At 38.7% G+C, this 15,155-nt stretch overlaps 1 protein-coding gene across 1 annotated transcript in view; it reads left to right on the top strand.

Moving 5' to 3' along the window:
* The window catches only part of SNX4 (sorting nexin 4), a 35,798-nt gene that overhangs the window by 6,932 nt on the left and 13,711 nt on the right, over positions 1-15,155 (top strand). The window contains 4 exon segments of the mRNA XM_030016668.2: positions 5,145-5,283; positions 5,360-5,509; positions 6,589-6,636; positions 10,577-10,632. Of these exon segments, the coding sequence (XP_029872528.1) occupies positions 5,145-5,283; positions 5,360-5,509; positions 6,589-6,636; positions 10,577-10,632 (393 nt within the window).

Below are 15,155 nucleotides of genomic sequence, written 5' to 3'. Positions count from 1 at the left end.
TTTCACCCAAAACAAGAACTGTGTTATATAAAGATTAAAAACAACAACTACAACCAAAAAAGGCAGCACTCTCACTTCTAAGACAGAATAAATGTATGTTAGAATAAAAGAAGTAAGTGTGATCTGAGAAGAGAAATAACATCAGGCTGCTTAACACAGACTATGTTGAAGAGGTTGTGTCAGATGCCATCTGTTTAAAAAAGAACAAACTATGCAGGCAGGTTTGACCTTCAAGATTCTCTAGTAGTAATTTAACCTTTTTCTTCAGGGTATAATGTGAGGCTTGTGTGTCCTTTATAAGGGTTGTAAAGCTTGATTAACTTAGACTTAGGGAAGCCTAGCCTGTTGTCTGCAGATCTGCTTTGTCAGAATAAATTGACAGTAGGCTTTAGATCTAGCAGACTTCCTTAGTTTCTTCAGTGTGGGCAGGGAAGATGTGGTGAGTGGCATGATCTGGTATGGCAGTCTGCTTCCTTCTGCCTTCAGTTCTTGAGGCCCCTTGTGGATGTAAAACTTCAAGTAACAGGGTGCCTGCATCTCCGTTGTGGAGTAGTAGTGCTTTGTTCTGCTGTAGGACTAGGCTTCTCCATAAAGCTGTGGTCCTTCCCTGCCAAAGTGCTATGTTCCTAGAGGACCTTTCAAAATTTTGCTTCCTATTTAATTTTCTGCTTGGTATTTGTGTGTGTGGACTGAGATGTTACTACTCTGATGATTGTTTTTTAAATAACTGATGCGTTCTTGTTAATTCCGACAAATACAAAGCTGATGTAGCAGGCATGTTGAGAAATATTTTGCACAGTTAAGGCTCCACATGGTCTTTGCTGCTTCTAGTTTATAATTAACTCTGCAAAACAGTCATGAAGCATTAAGAGCATAATTTACACTGGAACGTTCTTTTGTCAGAAGGCTGTGATCTCTTACAATGACAGCTTACTGATGGTGTGTTGACCTGAACCCTTACAAATGATAAATGGACTGCTACACTATTAAAATATGTGATGATCCTATTGGTGTATTTGCCTTCCTTCAATATTTGTAGGATAGGAATGTCAAATGTAAGTACGTTCTCTTCTAACCTGTAATCCGTACTACAGAAGTAGAGTATATGTAGTTCCCCAAACAGACTTGAATCTGTGAAGTCACTTTTAAATTTAAAAGACATTCTTCTTGATTTCATTTCTTTTTCTCCTGTTAGTTTGTAGCAGAGCACTATTCTTTAGTTCTTTTCTCACACCTGTGGTGTTAAAACTGTTGAAACTTACTAAATGATAATGTGACTCCCTTGATTGCAGGAATTGGGAGTTCTAAGAAAAATACAGATCAACTTTTACATGATAAAGCTGACTAGGCAAAAATGGGTATGTGCAGGAATGGTAGGTGAGAGCAGGATGAGTTAAGGCAGATCAACTATGGAAGACAAGCTACCTAACTTTGTACTACTAATGTATATTACTGTAATTGTATTTGGTATGAGAGTGCTATATTGAGGCCACTTACAAATGCATACTACCAAAATTCGGGATAGTTCTTTTCTAACATCTTGTGAAGTTGTATTTCTACTGAAGTGCACTCGAAAGTGGAGTAGGAATGTCTGGATCAGAAACGTCCTTGAAAGATAAACTCCTTTTCATCCTTCTCTGTGCTGACCTCATTGAAGTTATAGGTTATTCAGAAACTGATAAATACACGATCAGACTTGCATTTCATTGGGAATTGATTGGATTAGAGGCAGAAGACAACACTTAAGTACACACTGTGTTGAAATGAAACAGCCAAATGAACTTTTCTAAATACTTCATATTCAGGAGGTTGAAAACTTTATATTTGAAGTTGCCCATGGCAGTGTAAGTGCATAGAATAAGTTAAGTGGAGATGAAAAATAATTGTGGCTAGCAGTACTTTTCCTTAGGGGCTCATATTGACAAGAAAAATAAGAATGATATTTAGAAAATAAAGTGAACTGTTCTTGCAGTTTACCTTTGGTGATAACTTCTTAAGCCTCTGTAACTCTGAAATGTGTTGGGCTGCCATAAACTGTCAGTAGTGTATGCACACCTAGCCTGCCTCTAGTTATGAGGTGATGCATTCAGTCTTAAAATTCAGTTAAATTAAAAAAAAAAAAAAAGAATAATGAAACTCTCCTGTTACAGAAAAATCAAAACTGGAAAGAAGAGCTAGTTAAACACAACTCATGTGCCAATCCCAGTGTTGCATTTGCTGTGTCCAGGAAGTGGTTATGCATAGGAGTGATGGAGACATTTAATAGCAATGGACCAAATGTATCCTGCAGTGTTTTTTTTTCTTGCTCTCTTTCTTGTCTAATAGAACATCCATTATATTACGGAGAACTCCTTGTTCCATATCTGAGATCTGAATCTGTAATCTTCCTGCCTTTAGAGTAAGGGCGGCCGCAGTGTTCTTCACTCTGTGCAATGTGTCTGCCTAGCTCTAGGTGAGTCTCCGGTGCCTTCCTGCTGGCACAGCAGCATCTGTATCTGCAGCACAGATGGGTCCTCCTGGGATGTGGCTGAATTCTCAGTGCAGTTCTGGCCTGTGTTTTTTCTCATCTCCCTGTTCATGTTTGCTTGTGCAGTATGTTCTCAGACAGGGTCCACATAATCTATGATGTATTGATGGTGGCAGCCTTGCTTAAGGGTTGATAATAACCCATGCAGAAGTAGTACTCTTGAAGCCTGTGGTGTAGGTCAGTGCAACTGGTTGATAGCTGCTGAAGCTGGAGATTAAAAGGATCCCTAATTCTAAAGTACTTTTTGTGTGAGTGTCTTGAATGGCCAGATTGTTTACCAAACCCTGCTGGGAGTTACTCTTCTAGGAAAGTGAGGTTTGCGCCTTCAGCTGTCAACTAAATAACTTATCTTCTGGGGCATAGTAGCTTAATTCTTTATCTATTTAAATTTACCTCCAACTCGGCAATAGTACAATCACTAGATACCTGCTTTTAGCTGAAGTGTTCTTGAAATGTTTAAATTGTGCAAAGTTTGTGTAGAGAGGAATGCTGCATAGCCTGTCAAACTCAGCTTACCCTCTTCAAAACTCTGTGGTTGCAGTTGCAACTTTGTTGAATTGAAATACTCTAACAGGGAAGAATTCTGTGGGATGTTGGCAGTGCAATTCAGTGGCTGTCAGCAGTGTGCTCACCTTTTTTTCTTAAGTCAGTCTCAAACAGTTTTAATCTGCAGCAGTTTGTGGTGAATGCTTATGAATACATCCTTTTTTTGTTCTTCCTTGTGAATTTTTTTTTTTCCTACAAATTCAGTCACTTGGAATAAATGTCCTTTCCACAAGGCAAGGATAGATACAGAGAAAATGTCCTGCCTTACTCATTTAAAGTTCCTTTTGCATAATTCTATATTACATTACTTCAACCTCAAGATGAAACCATGCTTTTTATTTATTTATTATTTATTTATTTATTTATTTAAATGAGGCTGTAGGAAGGCTGCTCCTCTCTAATGAGAGTTCAGAAATGGATGACAAAAGCTTCTTGTATTTTGTTTAAATGTATCAAATAATTTGGGCTGCTCTGGAGCGGGATTGGGTAATTTTTTTTTTCAGTAAGGTCATTAGAAATCCAACCTTGTAGGTTAAGAATAGCTTAAAGAATCAATAATTTCTGTGCTATTTAGATGTTTTTAAAACTTTACTCCAGAAAGCTCTTGTGAGTTCAAGAACTGTATAGCCTGAATTCTGCTGGAAGAAATAGTGTAGTCCCCTGTTCTGCTGAGTACCATATGAGTAAGTACTTGTAGTTCGTACCTTACTATGCCCATTTCTGGGCTCCGCAGCACAAGAAGGATGTGGACATACTGAATCAAGTCCAGTGAAGGGCCGTGAAGATGATTACAGGCTTGGAGTGTCTGATGTGCAAACAGAGGCTGAGAAATGGGGTTGTTCAGCCTCTGAAAGAGACAGCTCTCAGGGTATCTTAGCAATGTGTATCAATACCTGGTGGGGGAGGTAAAGAAGATGCAGTCAGGCTCTTTGTGATGCACAGAGAGAGGATAAGAGGCAGCAGCTCTGGATGTGGCTCTGAGCAACCTGCTTTGAGCAAGGGAGTTGGACTATAGATGTGCAGAGGTCCCTTCCAACCTCAACTAATCTGTGATAATCTCGTAACATAGTTAATACTGTTTCATGTAGGTTTATGCTAGTGCTTTGTGTGCTAATTAGTCACTTAATATAAGAACTAAGGTAGACATAGACATCGCTGGTTTCCGTTAAGTGCCTCATATGAATTTTCTCTCTGTGTTTATTCTGGCATATGCTAACTACCAAGAAGTGTTACTGACCTGATGCTTATTTTATGATACTGCAAAGTATTTCTGTTGCTTTAAATGTCTTGTGTGAAGGATGACTTTTTTCAAGTTTTTATGTTACTTTTCAATCCTATAATATTCCATGATTTCTCCTTTTATAGTAACATAAAATCCTTTAAGCCCTTGCTAGGTGATGTTGGCTTTAAGTTTTCAACAAATTTTTCAGCTGCATCAATTTTGTACCTGCTTACCCTATCTTTAGCTAGTTTGTTAGACTACATATCCTTAGTCCTTAAATATAAAAAGATATCACTTTGAACAAAAAAAATTGAAGTGCTTTGAAACTTGCTACATTTTTCTAAAAATATCCTTTAAAATTTCTTAATATTTTTAAAGTTATATTTTTAACTATTCTAGCTGTTGCAGGCAAGACAATTTTTATCCTCTGAAGTGAAGACTCTCCCATTGAATAGTAAATTCCTTCTTGTAATATTCTGTATCCTTCAGCTGCTCATGAAATTGTGCTGGCTTGCAGCCCAACATTGTTCCAAGCGAAATATGTCTAATTCTGTAGCGATGTGAACTAAGTCACTTGTGTGACTATTTACTTGACTGTGACCTACCTGTTTGTTTGTGGTGTGATGAAAATGTGTTGACTTTTCCTGTGTTCCTAAAAAATTTGAGTACAGTCAGGCAGAAATTATAAATATTTTTAAATGAAATGTGTAGACATGGAATTAATTAAGGTTACTTTAGATTATGGGCGAGTTATGCAGTAACTTTAGGGCCTTTGCTATAATTGTACTGATGGTATGAGGGAGAAGGCAGTAGCTTACTAATACTCAAATTTGCTGTTTTATTTTTCAGAGCTGTTGAGTCCCAGAGTGAGGGACAGTGTGCCCCGGTGGACTCCCTATGGCGACGTTACAGTGAATTTGAGTTGTTGAGGAATTATTTGTCAGTTACCTATCCACATATTGTTGTTCCACCTTTGCCAGAAAAAAGGGTAAGGAAGCTGAGGTTGTGGCTTGCTTTGTATTGTTTGTTATTTGTTTACTGTTAACACTCTTCTGTTTAAATAGGCTGACTTTGTTTGGCATAAGCTATCAGCAGATAATATGGATCCAGATTTTGTGGAAAGAAGAAGAATCGGTTTGGAAAACTTCTTGTTACGTGTGGCTTCACATCCTGTTCTTTGCCAAGACAAAATCTTTTATTCATTTTTAACGCAGGTAAAGTGATGTCCTTTCTAAATACATTCTTTAGTGATTATTTAAGATAATGTTCTTTTGCTCTTCTTCCCTCCCATTGACCCATAGCTTGTTCTGTGTCTATAAGAAGGATAGACAACGTGAATAAACTTGAGGCGGAAAAGGCTTGTCCATCTAAAATCTTAACAGCCCACTGCAGTTGTACAATTGGCCTTCTAATGTACCTTATGACTTTTTTCCAGTCTAGTTTTAAGGCTCCTAAGAGAGAATTTCTACCTCTTTGGAACAGCATGTTGGGAAAGTTTCCCTAGGACTAAAGCTGAAATAGTTAGCATGCTATACTGCTGGCTGCAGAGACAGTACTGGCTTCCAATTCACTTTCTGGATATCCATTTCTTTAGCTTTGCGGTTTGAATCATGATCCATTCATATGTGTCGTGGTCCAAAACCAGTACAATATGTTACCGCAGAAGTTGTGATCCAATTGTCAGCTAAAGCTTTGCATTCTGCAGTTTTCAACTCCAGGAGATGTTGGATGTGGGTGTTTTTTCTGTGCTTTGATGAGAGATTCCCAAACAGCAGACTGAGCAGATATATTTACTGCAGCACAGTATAGTATGTAGATGAACCAGTGTATGGAAACTGAAAACAGTGGACAACCAACCTCTACACATAAACAAGGTGGTGATTGCATGTGTGCTGTAAACAGTTGTCACCTGTATGTTCCCTGTATGCTCTCTGCCTCAGTCTGCAAAGGTCCTTGGAGCTGCTGATAATCTAATAGGTAATAGATGATAACTACCCTTCTTTCTAAAGAGCTGAGCTACTTCTTTAGACAAAGCTGTGCAGCTCCAGCCCCCGGTTGATAGAATGAGGTAATTGAGTAGTGGAGAGAGTTTTTGGGGGAGGTTAATATGTAAGCACAACATAATGACACGTTACTCTTAACCCACATTCTTGAAAAGACATGGGGAAGGTAGCTGAGGCAGACCCAGGCTTACTGGAGAAGCTCTTCTGATATAGGGACTGATACAGGGACTTGCAAAAGCTGTGGCACTCTTAAATCACTCTAACTGAACATTCTTTTCTGGTATTTTTAGGAGGGTGGATGGAAGGAAATGGTGAATGAGACTGGATTTCAGTTAAAGGTAATTACTGTAATTGTTTGTCTCATGACTGCTGTGACACAGAAATACTCCAGGAAACTTGTTTTAGGCTATTTATGAAAGACTGTTTGCTGTTAGAATGAGTTAAAGGCATTGCTTTATGTATACTTGTAACTACAAAAAACAGTGGTGTTCTTAGCCTATAATAGGTGAGACTTCAGTTGTTAAGTTCTCTAGCAGGCTTGTTAATGTGTGCCTGTGTTTGATGCTTAACCTTGTAATTCTGGTAGTAATGTGGAATTATGATCCTTATAAGCTTTAAAACTAATGAACTTGAGCCCATAGCAGTACTTACGTATGTTGTTAGTTTAGCATCGTTTTAAAGATGGGTGTCAGATTTAGCCTGGTAAGAGGTGCAAGGTGTCAAGAAAAGAAAAGGCAAGCAAAGGGGTCTGAACTGTAGAACTTCTCTACAAGGATAAGTTGCTGAAAGGGACTAAGGCAGATGGATTTGGTGGCCCCTAACTGTTTCACAATGTGTCTTGAAGTAGCACTATCCCCATTGAGAACAGTGAGTTTATGGCTGGGTAAACTGGTGGAAGACTTGCAGGAATAAATGATTGAAGGTCATGGGTCTGTGCAGGACAAGAATCTGTGAGAAGCTGATAGATGGCTGGGCTATGCCTGGAAAAGTTACTATATGGAGACAAATACTGAGCTTTTGTTTCATTGTAACATGAGCAACTCTCATGAAATCACAACTGAAAACTAGGTGGATTATGAAGAATTATTCTGAATAGTGACAGCTAAAGAAAATCACTGGTTCTTTTATCCTCAGTGCCCAAGGGGCTTTAATACTGACACTTAATGTTGATAACTTAAGTTGACAATAATTCTCTTCCATCATGGCAGGGCTTGCATATTGCTTGTATTCATAATGCAAAAAATGTAAAGCTCTCAAGCTGTGTTTTCCTAGTCAACACATCTTTATTTCAGCCTACGGTCATAGGAGTTCAGAAAGTTTGTACTGGCAGGGTATGTTCAGGAGTGCACACAGTGGTGTGTGTATGAAAGAAAACTCATAGCAGAATGCTGAGAATATTTGCCTAGCTGAAACCATATTGTAGATTAAATGAGAGATGAGCGATTCCTGTTTTCCTTCTAGATTTGATTGTATGTATAGTTTCCCTTTTACAGTTCCTGTTTCCTTAGGAAAGAAAAACAACTTTTTGCAAAAGCCTGGGAAAAAGCATCTTTCCTTTATTCAACATCTGAAGTATAAACCCCTCAGGATTGGAGGTTATTTAGCACTACACTGGAGGATAAACCTCTATTCACTACATGTCTTAGATTAGAATCAGACCACTGGTTTATGTGCTGCTGCTGTCTCTGCTGCTGATGCATTAAAGCAGGATGTGTCTTTTGTCTCAAAGGGTTTGAACCAGGCTAACTAAACTTTAAATTAGGCATTAATGCAGTGTAGCATGTTATAGTTGAATGTTGATGTTGGAAACTTTGTTTACTCTGCCAACTTTATCATTAAATTATGCCTTTCTTCCCTCCCACCTCCAGCACTTAATTTTATTCTTTAAGGGATTTGTCACTTGGGATTTTAACCCTTCCTTTAGGAAGGAGAAAATTCCCCTCTCTCTTTAGTTTACTTAAATGATTATAGGATCATAGTAGGAATTAACTGTCTGAAAACTCCTTGACTGTACCTCATTTGATGGGGAGTTCATCTCTAAAAAGGCTTGTGTGTATTAGTCTTAAATCAAGTTTAAGACTGGACAGACGTTTTTCTAACAGCATAACTGTGTGGTGCAAATGCTCAAAAGCGGTGTGTGGGAGTTACTGTGCTGTTAACAGCAAGAAGGAAATAACCTTACTTAGACGGTTGAGCATTGGCAGGATCTTGGTTCCTGCCTGACGGTGCTTGTGTACTGAACTCTTCCTTCAAAGCACTACATGTGTCTGTAACAAAAGGCAAAAACTTACCCTGTAACTGTAATGTAGGAAGTGATCCTTTTCAAGTGTAAACCTGTTGAATGTGCATGCTGTCCCAACAAACTCGAATGGCTTTGGTGCCTGCTGTTTGAACAACAATACAGTATTTTGTGAAATAGCTACTTACAGGGAAGGACTCTGATTTAATGTCAGTGTATCTAGGTGGCGTTTGTACTGTTAGAAAATGTGTGAGGAGTACATGTAGGTGCATCTCAATGACCTGAAATCTAACTGGCTTGTGTAATGACTCATGGGGATAGAGCAATGGAGGTCCAAGGCCATAGAAGCCCATGGAGCACTCTGAATAAACATAAAGCCTGGGCTGGGAGCTGGAGTTACTGCGGTGTTTTGTGTTCCTTGTGCTATCTTGGGACATGCTTCCCCATGCTGCCTTTGTCTTCCCTTTGCAAGATATTCTTAGAGGAGTGCTGTACATAGCAGTAACAATGAACCTGTTTTCTTCCAATATCAGTCAGTCTTAGTCTTGCCTGTTTCATTTATTTACCTTTTGGTTTGTGGATTATGTTTTGTACTGGTGGTTCGGTGATTGGAAGAAGGACAGCTGAAGTTAGCAAGATTTCCATACGTACCCGTCATCCTAGTTGCAAGAAGGAAACCGCTTTTCCCTCAACTTGGATGCTCTCCTAAGTGTCCTCCAAATATGGAGGTGGCTCCAGGTGGAAGGAACTTGCAGTGATACTCAAATACAGATATTTTCTGCTCAGCCCCAATGCAGTGGGAGGTGGAACAGTCTCAAACTGTGCCTGTCTCATCTGTAGAAGTTATTGAAAGGGCCCTAAAGGAAGGACTCCATTCTTGGTTTGGGTAAACACTGTGTTCCCTTCACTGTCAAATTCAAAATAGCTCTTCAAGCTCCACGTTGACTGTAACAGCACACAAAATATTCCTGTGTCATATACCAGCAGTAACAAATGCTGCTGAAATAACTTCCTGCTAACAGTCGTTGCACAGCCCGTTAGCTAAAAGAGTACACTGTAGGAAATCTATACACCTCACAAGATGTGTTCATTTATTACTCTTTCACTTAAAAGAGGGATGTTTTGATCAAAAGTAAACTCCAGCCATTTTCCCTGAGTTGGAGTTTTCATGCAGTATAGATGAGCCCTGAGTGAGCTGTATGTAAAATGCCATATAGAAATGAAAAGTTGTGGTGATATGGGACCTCTGTGGATGAGCCTGGGATATCTCATCTGTGTTGGTGTCTTATTAAGAGTAAATACCTGTTGCACAGTTTAATCTTCAATTAAACTAAAAAAAACCTACAGACTCCTTACAGAGATCCCATACGGCTGTTGCAGTCATTGGTAAACCAACACCTCAAAAAGTAAAGTAGCCAACTACCTTTTTAATTAGGTATTGAACTTTCTTCTGTAGAGATTTATATATGTTATGATACAGAAAAGAACACTGTATTAAAAATAGCTCTATTCTGATATACAATTTACGTATTTTCTGTAAAGCAAGTAATAAAATAAAGGAACACCATATATAAGATTTTGATTTCACTGGGGAACTTTTCCTAGTAATAAAGAGCATATAGAGGTCACTCTACCACCGGTTTTATTTGGTTTGAAAAATACAAAATAGTTTGTCCATATGGTCTTATGTTACCTAATTGCTTCATCTAAAAAGAATGTAGGGCTGTGTATCTTAACTCCATGATTTGTGTAACATTTTAAGAAGGGACTTTTTTTTGTGGGATTTGGATTGTACCAGCTTAATTTTAGTGGATGCTGTTTACTTCCTAGTTCACAAAAATAGCTTAGTTTCTTGACTTTTTTAATAAAAAAATCTGACATGCAGGGCAGCTAGTGTCAACTTGTTAAATGTTTGAAGATTTAAATATGCCAGGAAGGCAGGATTTTTTCCTGATGGTGCTGCCAGAAGGCTGAGATTTTTTTTGTCACTGGAATTTAATTGCATTAAATTAACAAAGCTTTTTTTCCCCTTTTTTCAGGCAGATTCCAGATTAAAAGCTCTTAATGCAACATTCAGAGTGAAAAACCCAGACAAGTAAGATTCCACATCCTTCTTCCGTCTCTTTCCCTTTTTCAGTTACAACTGTAACTTCAGATGACAGAATATTCTATCTCCTTAGAATAAATTCAGAAAAGAAAAATTATCTTTCTGCACTTCTAATCTTAACAGGAGCCCAGTAAGGAGGTAGTGTGAAAAGGTTTGATAAATCATGTTTTTTAAGAGCAGGAAACATTCAGAAGAATGCCATCACTTTAGGCAAAATGAGTCTTTCATTTTAGCTAGATTAAAAGGAAGGGACAAAACCCCCCCCCAAATCAACGGACCCAGAAAAAGAACCTCTTAATATTTGTTTGCAAAGAAATCTTTCCAAGCGTGAACAGAATACAGATTGATAGTAGGTCTTTCCAAAAATTTGCTAGTGTACAATTCTGGATGCGTGCACCCTGGTGTTGCAGTTCATAGTTCTCTTCAAGCTGCCAATTTTCACAGGTGCTTTTGGAAGTCTGGAGGTCAGTTCAGCTCTGTTGCAGTTTAGGAGGCTCTGGGACAGGCACCAGAGCAATCTGCTGGATTAAAAAACTGGTCAGAAGTGTAAGGGTGTTTGTAGTGGGACGTTCATCACACCGTAGGTGGTGTGAGGAGGGTAGAATGAGAGCTTCTACTTCTGCAATAGTTAGAAACATTAGTGTGCAGCAGTAGAGTCAAGAGATGTTGCTGTTTGCCATCAATAAGCAACAGAGACCCATATGAAGTACCCTTCTGGGTTCATCTGCTCTCCAACAGTGGCAATAGGAGATGCTATTTAGGGAGAGTCCATGTGCCTGACTGCTTTCTGTTGTCTGTTCCCTTCATACTTTCCTAGCATCTATGGTTATTGTATTAAGGACGTTAGAGGGCACATACCTTTTTAAACCTCCTTGTAGACTTATCTGTGAATTGATCCAGTCCATCCTTTTTTATTGTGTTTGCTTTTGCAGCCTTCTGTGACAGCAAGGAAGCTTTTACTTAGGGTTTAATATAAAAGGTAACATTGACGAATGAGGTGGAAAGACAGCAATTCTCTTGGTAGTTACAGGTGGAATTGGCCCCTTGTTTGAATGCTTCATCCTCCATCACCTTTGTCTGTGGCTAGTAGGAGTTAGCTTTTCCTGCTTTCATGGGAGGGAGACTTTGCTGGTAGTCTGCCTATAGGTGTAGGTGGGCAAGGCTGGTTAAGGCTGAGATGAGGAATATACTGTTACCTTTCGAGATAACTTAAAGTTTCAGAAAGCAAAGCTGTTGTGAGAAGTGACTTGTTAAAAGGCAGGAAAATAGTTAATACAAGGAAAACATGTGGAAAGGCTTGTAACAAAAACAGTCTCTGAGTATCTATCTCTCAGTAGAGACTTCACAGCACATTAAGAGATATGGCACATGCTTTCAGTTGTATTCTGCCAGCTAGGTAGCTTCCAAATTGAACTTTTGGATACAAGTTGTATAATAAATAAGTGATGAACATAACTTGTACTTTTTTGTAATTCAGGGAGAGCCTTTTAGCATAGCATGTGTGACACTAACAGGAGGAATAGTGCCTTGCTCTGCCTAGCACACTTAGCTTGAGCTGCCAGGAATTTGATGCCTTGCCCCTCTGCGTTACCTTTGGTGCTTGTGTTACTGGGTGGTAAAGTGGTTCAGCAAGCTCACCTTGCTGAAACAAAAGATCTGACTGCTGTGTGGAGTGTAGGCTTTCAGGTTCCTGGACCAGGAATGGTTCAGGTGAAGAATAGCAGCAACTCCCAGTCTGGATTGCCTTGTAGTCCTGTTGATCTGCACCCTTCAGCTTAGAGCAATGTGAGGAGCTTTAAACAGCTGAAATGATGCTGCTTTAGGAGTTCAACCTCCTCCTGTGGGAAGCAATTAATATCTTTAATGGTGGAATTATATGGTGATAAAAATGTGGTACTCAGAGGTCAATTTGTATCTACTGTAGACCTCTTTAATTTGGCCTCATGGCACCCATCCTCTTGTTCTCTTTCTGTGCTTTATCAAAACAGTAGCTTTCTTCTTGGTAAAGGTTTCTTTAGAAAACACTAAATCCTTTCCTAAGGCAGAATAAAATTAAAAAAAAAAGTAAGTCTCCTTTTTTTTGTCTGGTTAGTTGGACAAGTGGCTTGTTCTTTAGTGAACAGTTCTGTTCTTGTAATATCTTCCTTCACAAAACAGGAAAATGGTACTGCCCTCCCTGATGTAGGAAGGAGTACTGCTGAGTCAAATGCACGAAGTAAATAACTTAGATTGAAATGCTGTCTACTGTAAATGAAATTTTCTTCTTTGCCATTACTGTAAAAGATACTTTTGAGAAGAAACCTGGTGGTGATCCTACAGAAATGTGACCTGATCTGTTCTTCATTTGTGTCTGAAGTTCTACTTAATAGCTCAAATAAATATCTAGACCTTGTTGGCCATGGTTGCAGAACCAGTAAAACCAAGTGAAAAGCGCTAGTTTAAAAAAGCCTCAGTTACTAAGTGCCAAAACTATGTCTTGTTTCACACTTCTACTGTTATGATGCACTGGAAAGTAAACATCCCTTTGTGTGCCTCACCAAACTTAGTTTGGAAATTACTTTATAATTATGTAATATTTTTACATGAGCAATGAGTAGGACTTAAGTAAATACTTAAGAAATAAACCTTTGATGTGCAACACCACCAGTCTCTTAAAAACAGTTTTTCCTGAAGAATCATATTTGTAAAATTTTCAACCTTCACAGAAGATGGGCAAAAAAAGCATCACTTTGGTTTATGCTTTTCTGAGACAATAAAAAGAAGACAGCTTAGTTCTGAAGTAGTAATTTTTTTTATTATTCTTTTATTTTTTAATGGAGGAGGAATTGGCATGGGGAGAAGATGTATTGCTGCTGGAGTCCAGGATACTGAAGGTCCTCTTAGGTTCCTGACTCTTGCCTTCAGGCAATATGGCATTCTTAAAAGCTTTCTTGCCACAAAACAGGATAAATAAAACTTTTCATTATAAATTTCTGGAGTGGAAAGAGGAGTCTTCCTGAGCTGAAGGCATGCTTTTTTTAATCTTTTGCTTTCAGTTCAATTATTTCAAATATCTTCACTGTACATGTCTGCAGCTGTCTGACATGCAGCCCTGGTGCATATTTTATAAAGTGTAAACTGAAAAGATTGCTCTCTAAACCCCACTGTGCAGATCAATGACTATATTTATTTTTCCCATACAGTTTCTCTGCTGGCTTTTAAATCTTTTTATGTACTTTAACCCTGTGTGTGTCATAATCTTATAAAAGATGATCCTTGGAGATCAAAAATATTAGAAATAGTAATAAAGCTTCTACTTCCTGAATTTAAGGAGGAGAATATTTTAGCGGAAGACTTCCTGGCAGGGGAAGAAGAGGTGTTAAATGAAAAACCCTGGAATTTCGTACTTGGTCACCCAAACCAAGTGTCCTGACTCATTTCAATAAGACCTCTTGGGTACAAACTGTTCTGAAATACAAAGCCTAACTGTGTGCCTGTGGTGGGAGGAGGGGTGAAGTTGTTTCTTTTTTATGCTTGAACATCAACCTGGAAGGCTAATCTTAGTCTCCCATTCCTGAATTCTAGTTGTGTTCTTCCATGTTACTTATTTATTTTCAGATCATTGTTTAGTAATTTAGGTAAAGCTGTTCCTGGCTTCCCATCTGGATGAAGTATGTTCTTGTGTACAGAAGTAGGTCATGAGTTAGACTTGTGTTTAGTAGTGAGGGTCTACATATACAGAAGTGGCTGTTGCTCTGGTTTAATTGGTTACCTGTCACTAGCAAAGCTGTGGCAGCTGCCTCTGCTTCGTGATTAGCATGAGCTGGATGTATCAACTCGGACTACCACAGGGCTTAACTGGGCTGGTGGATAAACTGCCTCTTTCCTTCAGTAGTGGCAAGCCGGCAGTGTGCACGTGGTCACTCGTGATGGGTTACCTGACTGGTACCTTGCTAAGCTGTAGTGACTTGATGGCTTTTAGCCGTGTGAGACTCCTGTGCAGGTACAGGTCTCAATAGGGTTTCGTACATAACTGGTAATGGTTATCGTACAGCTTAGCCTTAGAGGAATTGTGATAATTGTGAATGCTTCCTTGAACTTCTGAAGAGCTATGCTTAAAACTGGCTAGATGGCAGCTTGAAAGCAAAGTATCTTTGACAGGTCGGATATGTGAACACATTTTTATTAAGAAGTATGTATACTTCAGCAGATTTTGGCTTTGTACGTATTTGGAGCTTTTGTATTCACTTATGCTTGCCTTTATAAATCCCATTTTTAAAAAAACCAAACACAGTGATGTAGTAATTTCAGTTAACTACTTATATTTCATAAAAATTTAGCTCTTAAATTGTTCTGAACCTTCACAATTTACATAAAAAGTAGCAGTTATGCAAGTGTTGGGTTGTTCGCTTCAGGGAAATTAAACTCTGTAGTCACTTCTTTAGGAGTCTTCAACTAATTCCACCTCAACATAATCCAGGCTCAGTCTCCCTGGCTGTAGCGTTGTGGCTCTATCTTGCATTCTGTGAAAG

This window comes from Aquila chrysaetos, chromosome 6 (genome assembly GCF_900496995.4).
Source record: "Aquila chrysaetos chrysaetos chromosome 6, bAquChr1.4, whole genome shotgun sequence".
Lineage (NCBI taxonomy): Eukaryota > Metazoa > Chordata > Aves > Accipitriformes > Accipitridae > Aquila > Aquila chrysaetos.
This window is presented reverse-complemented; position numbering and strand designations above follow the sequence as displayed.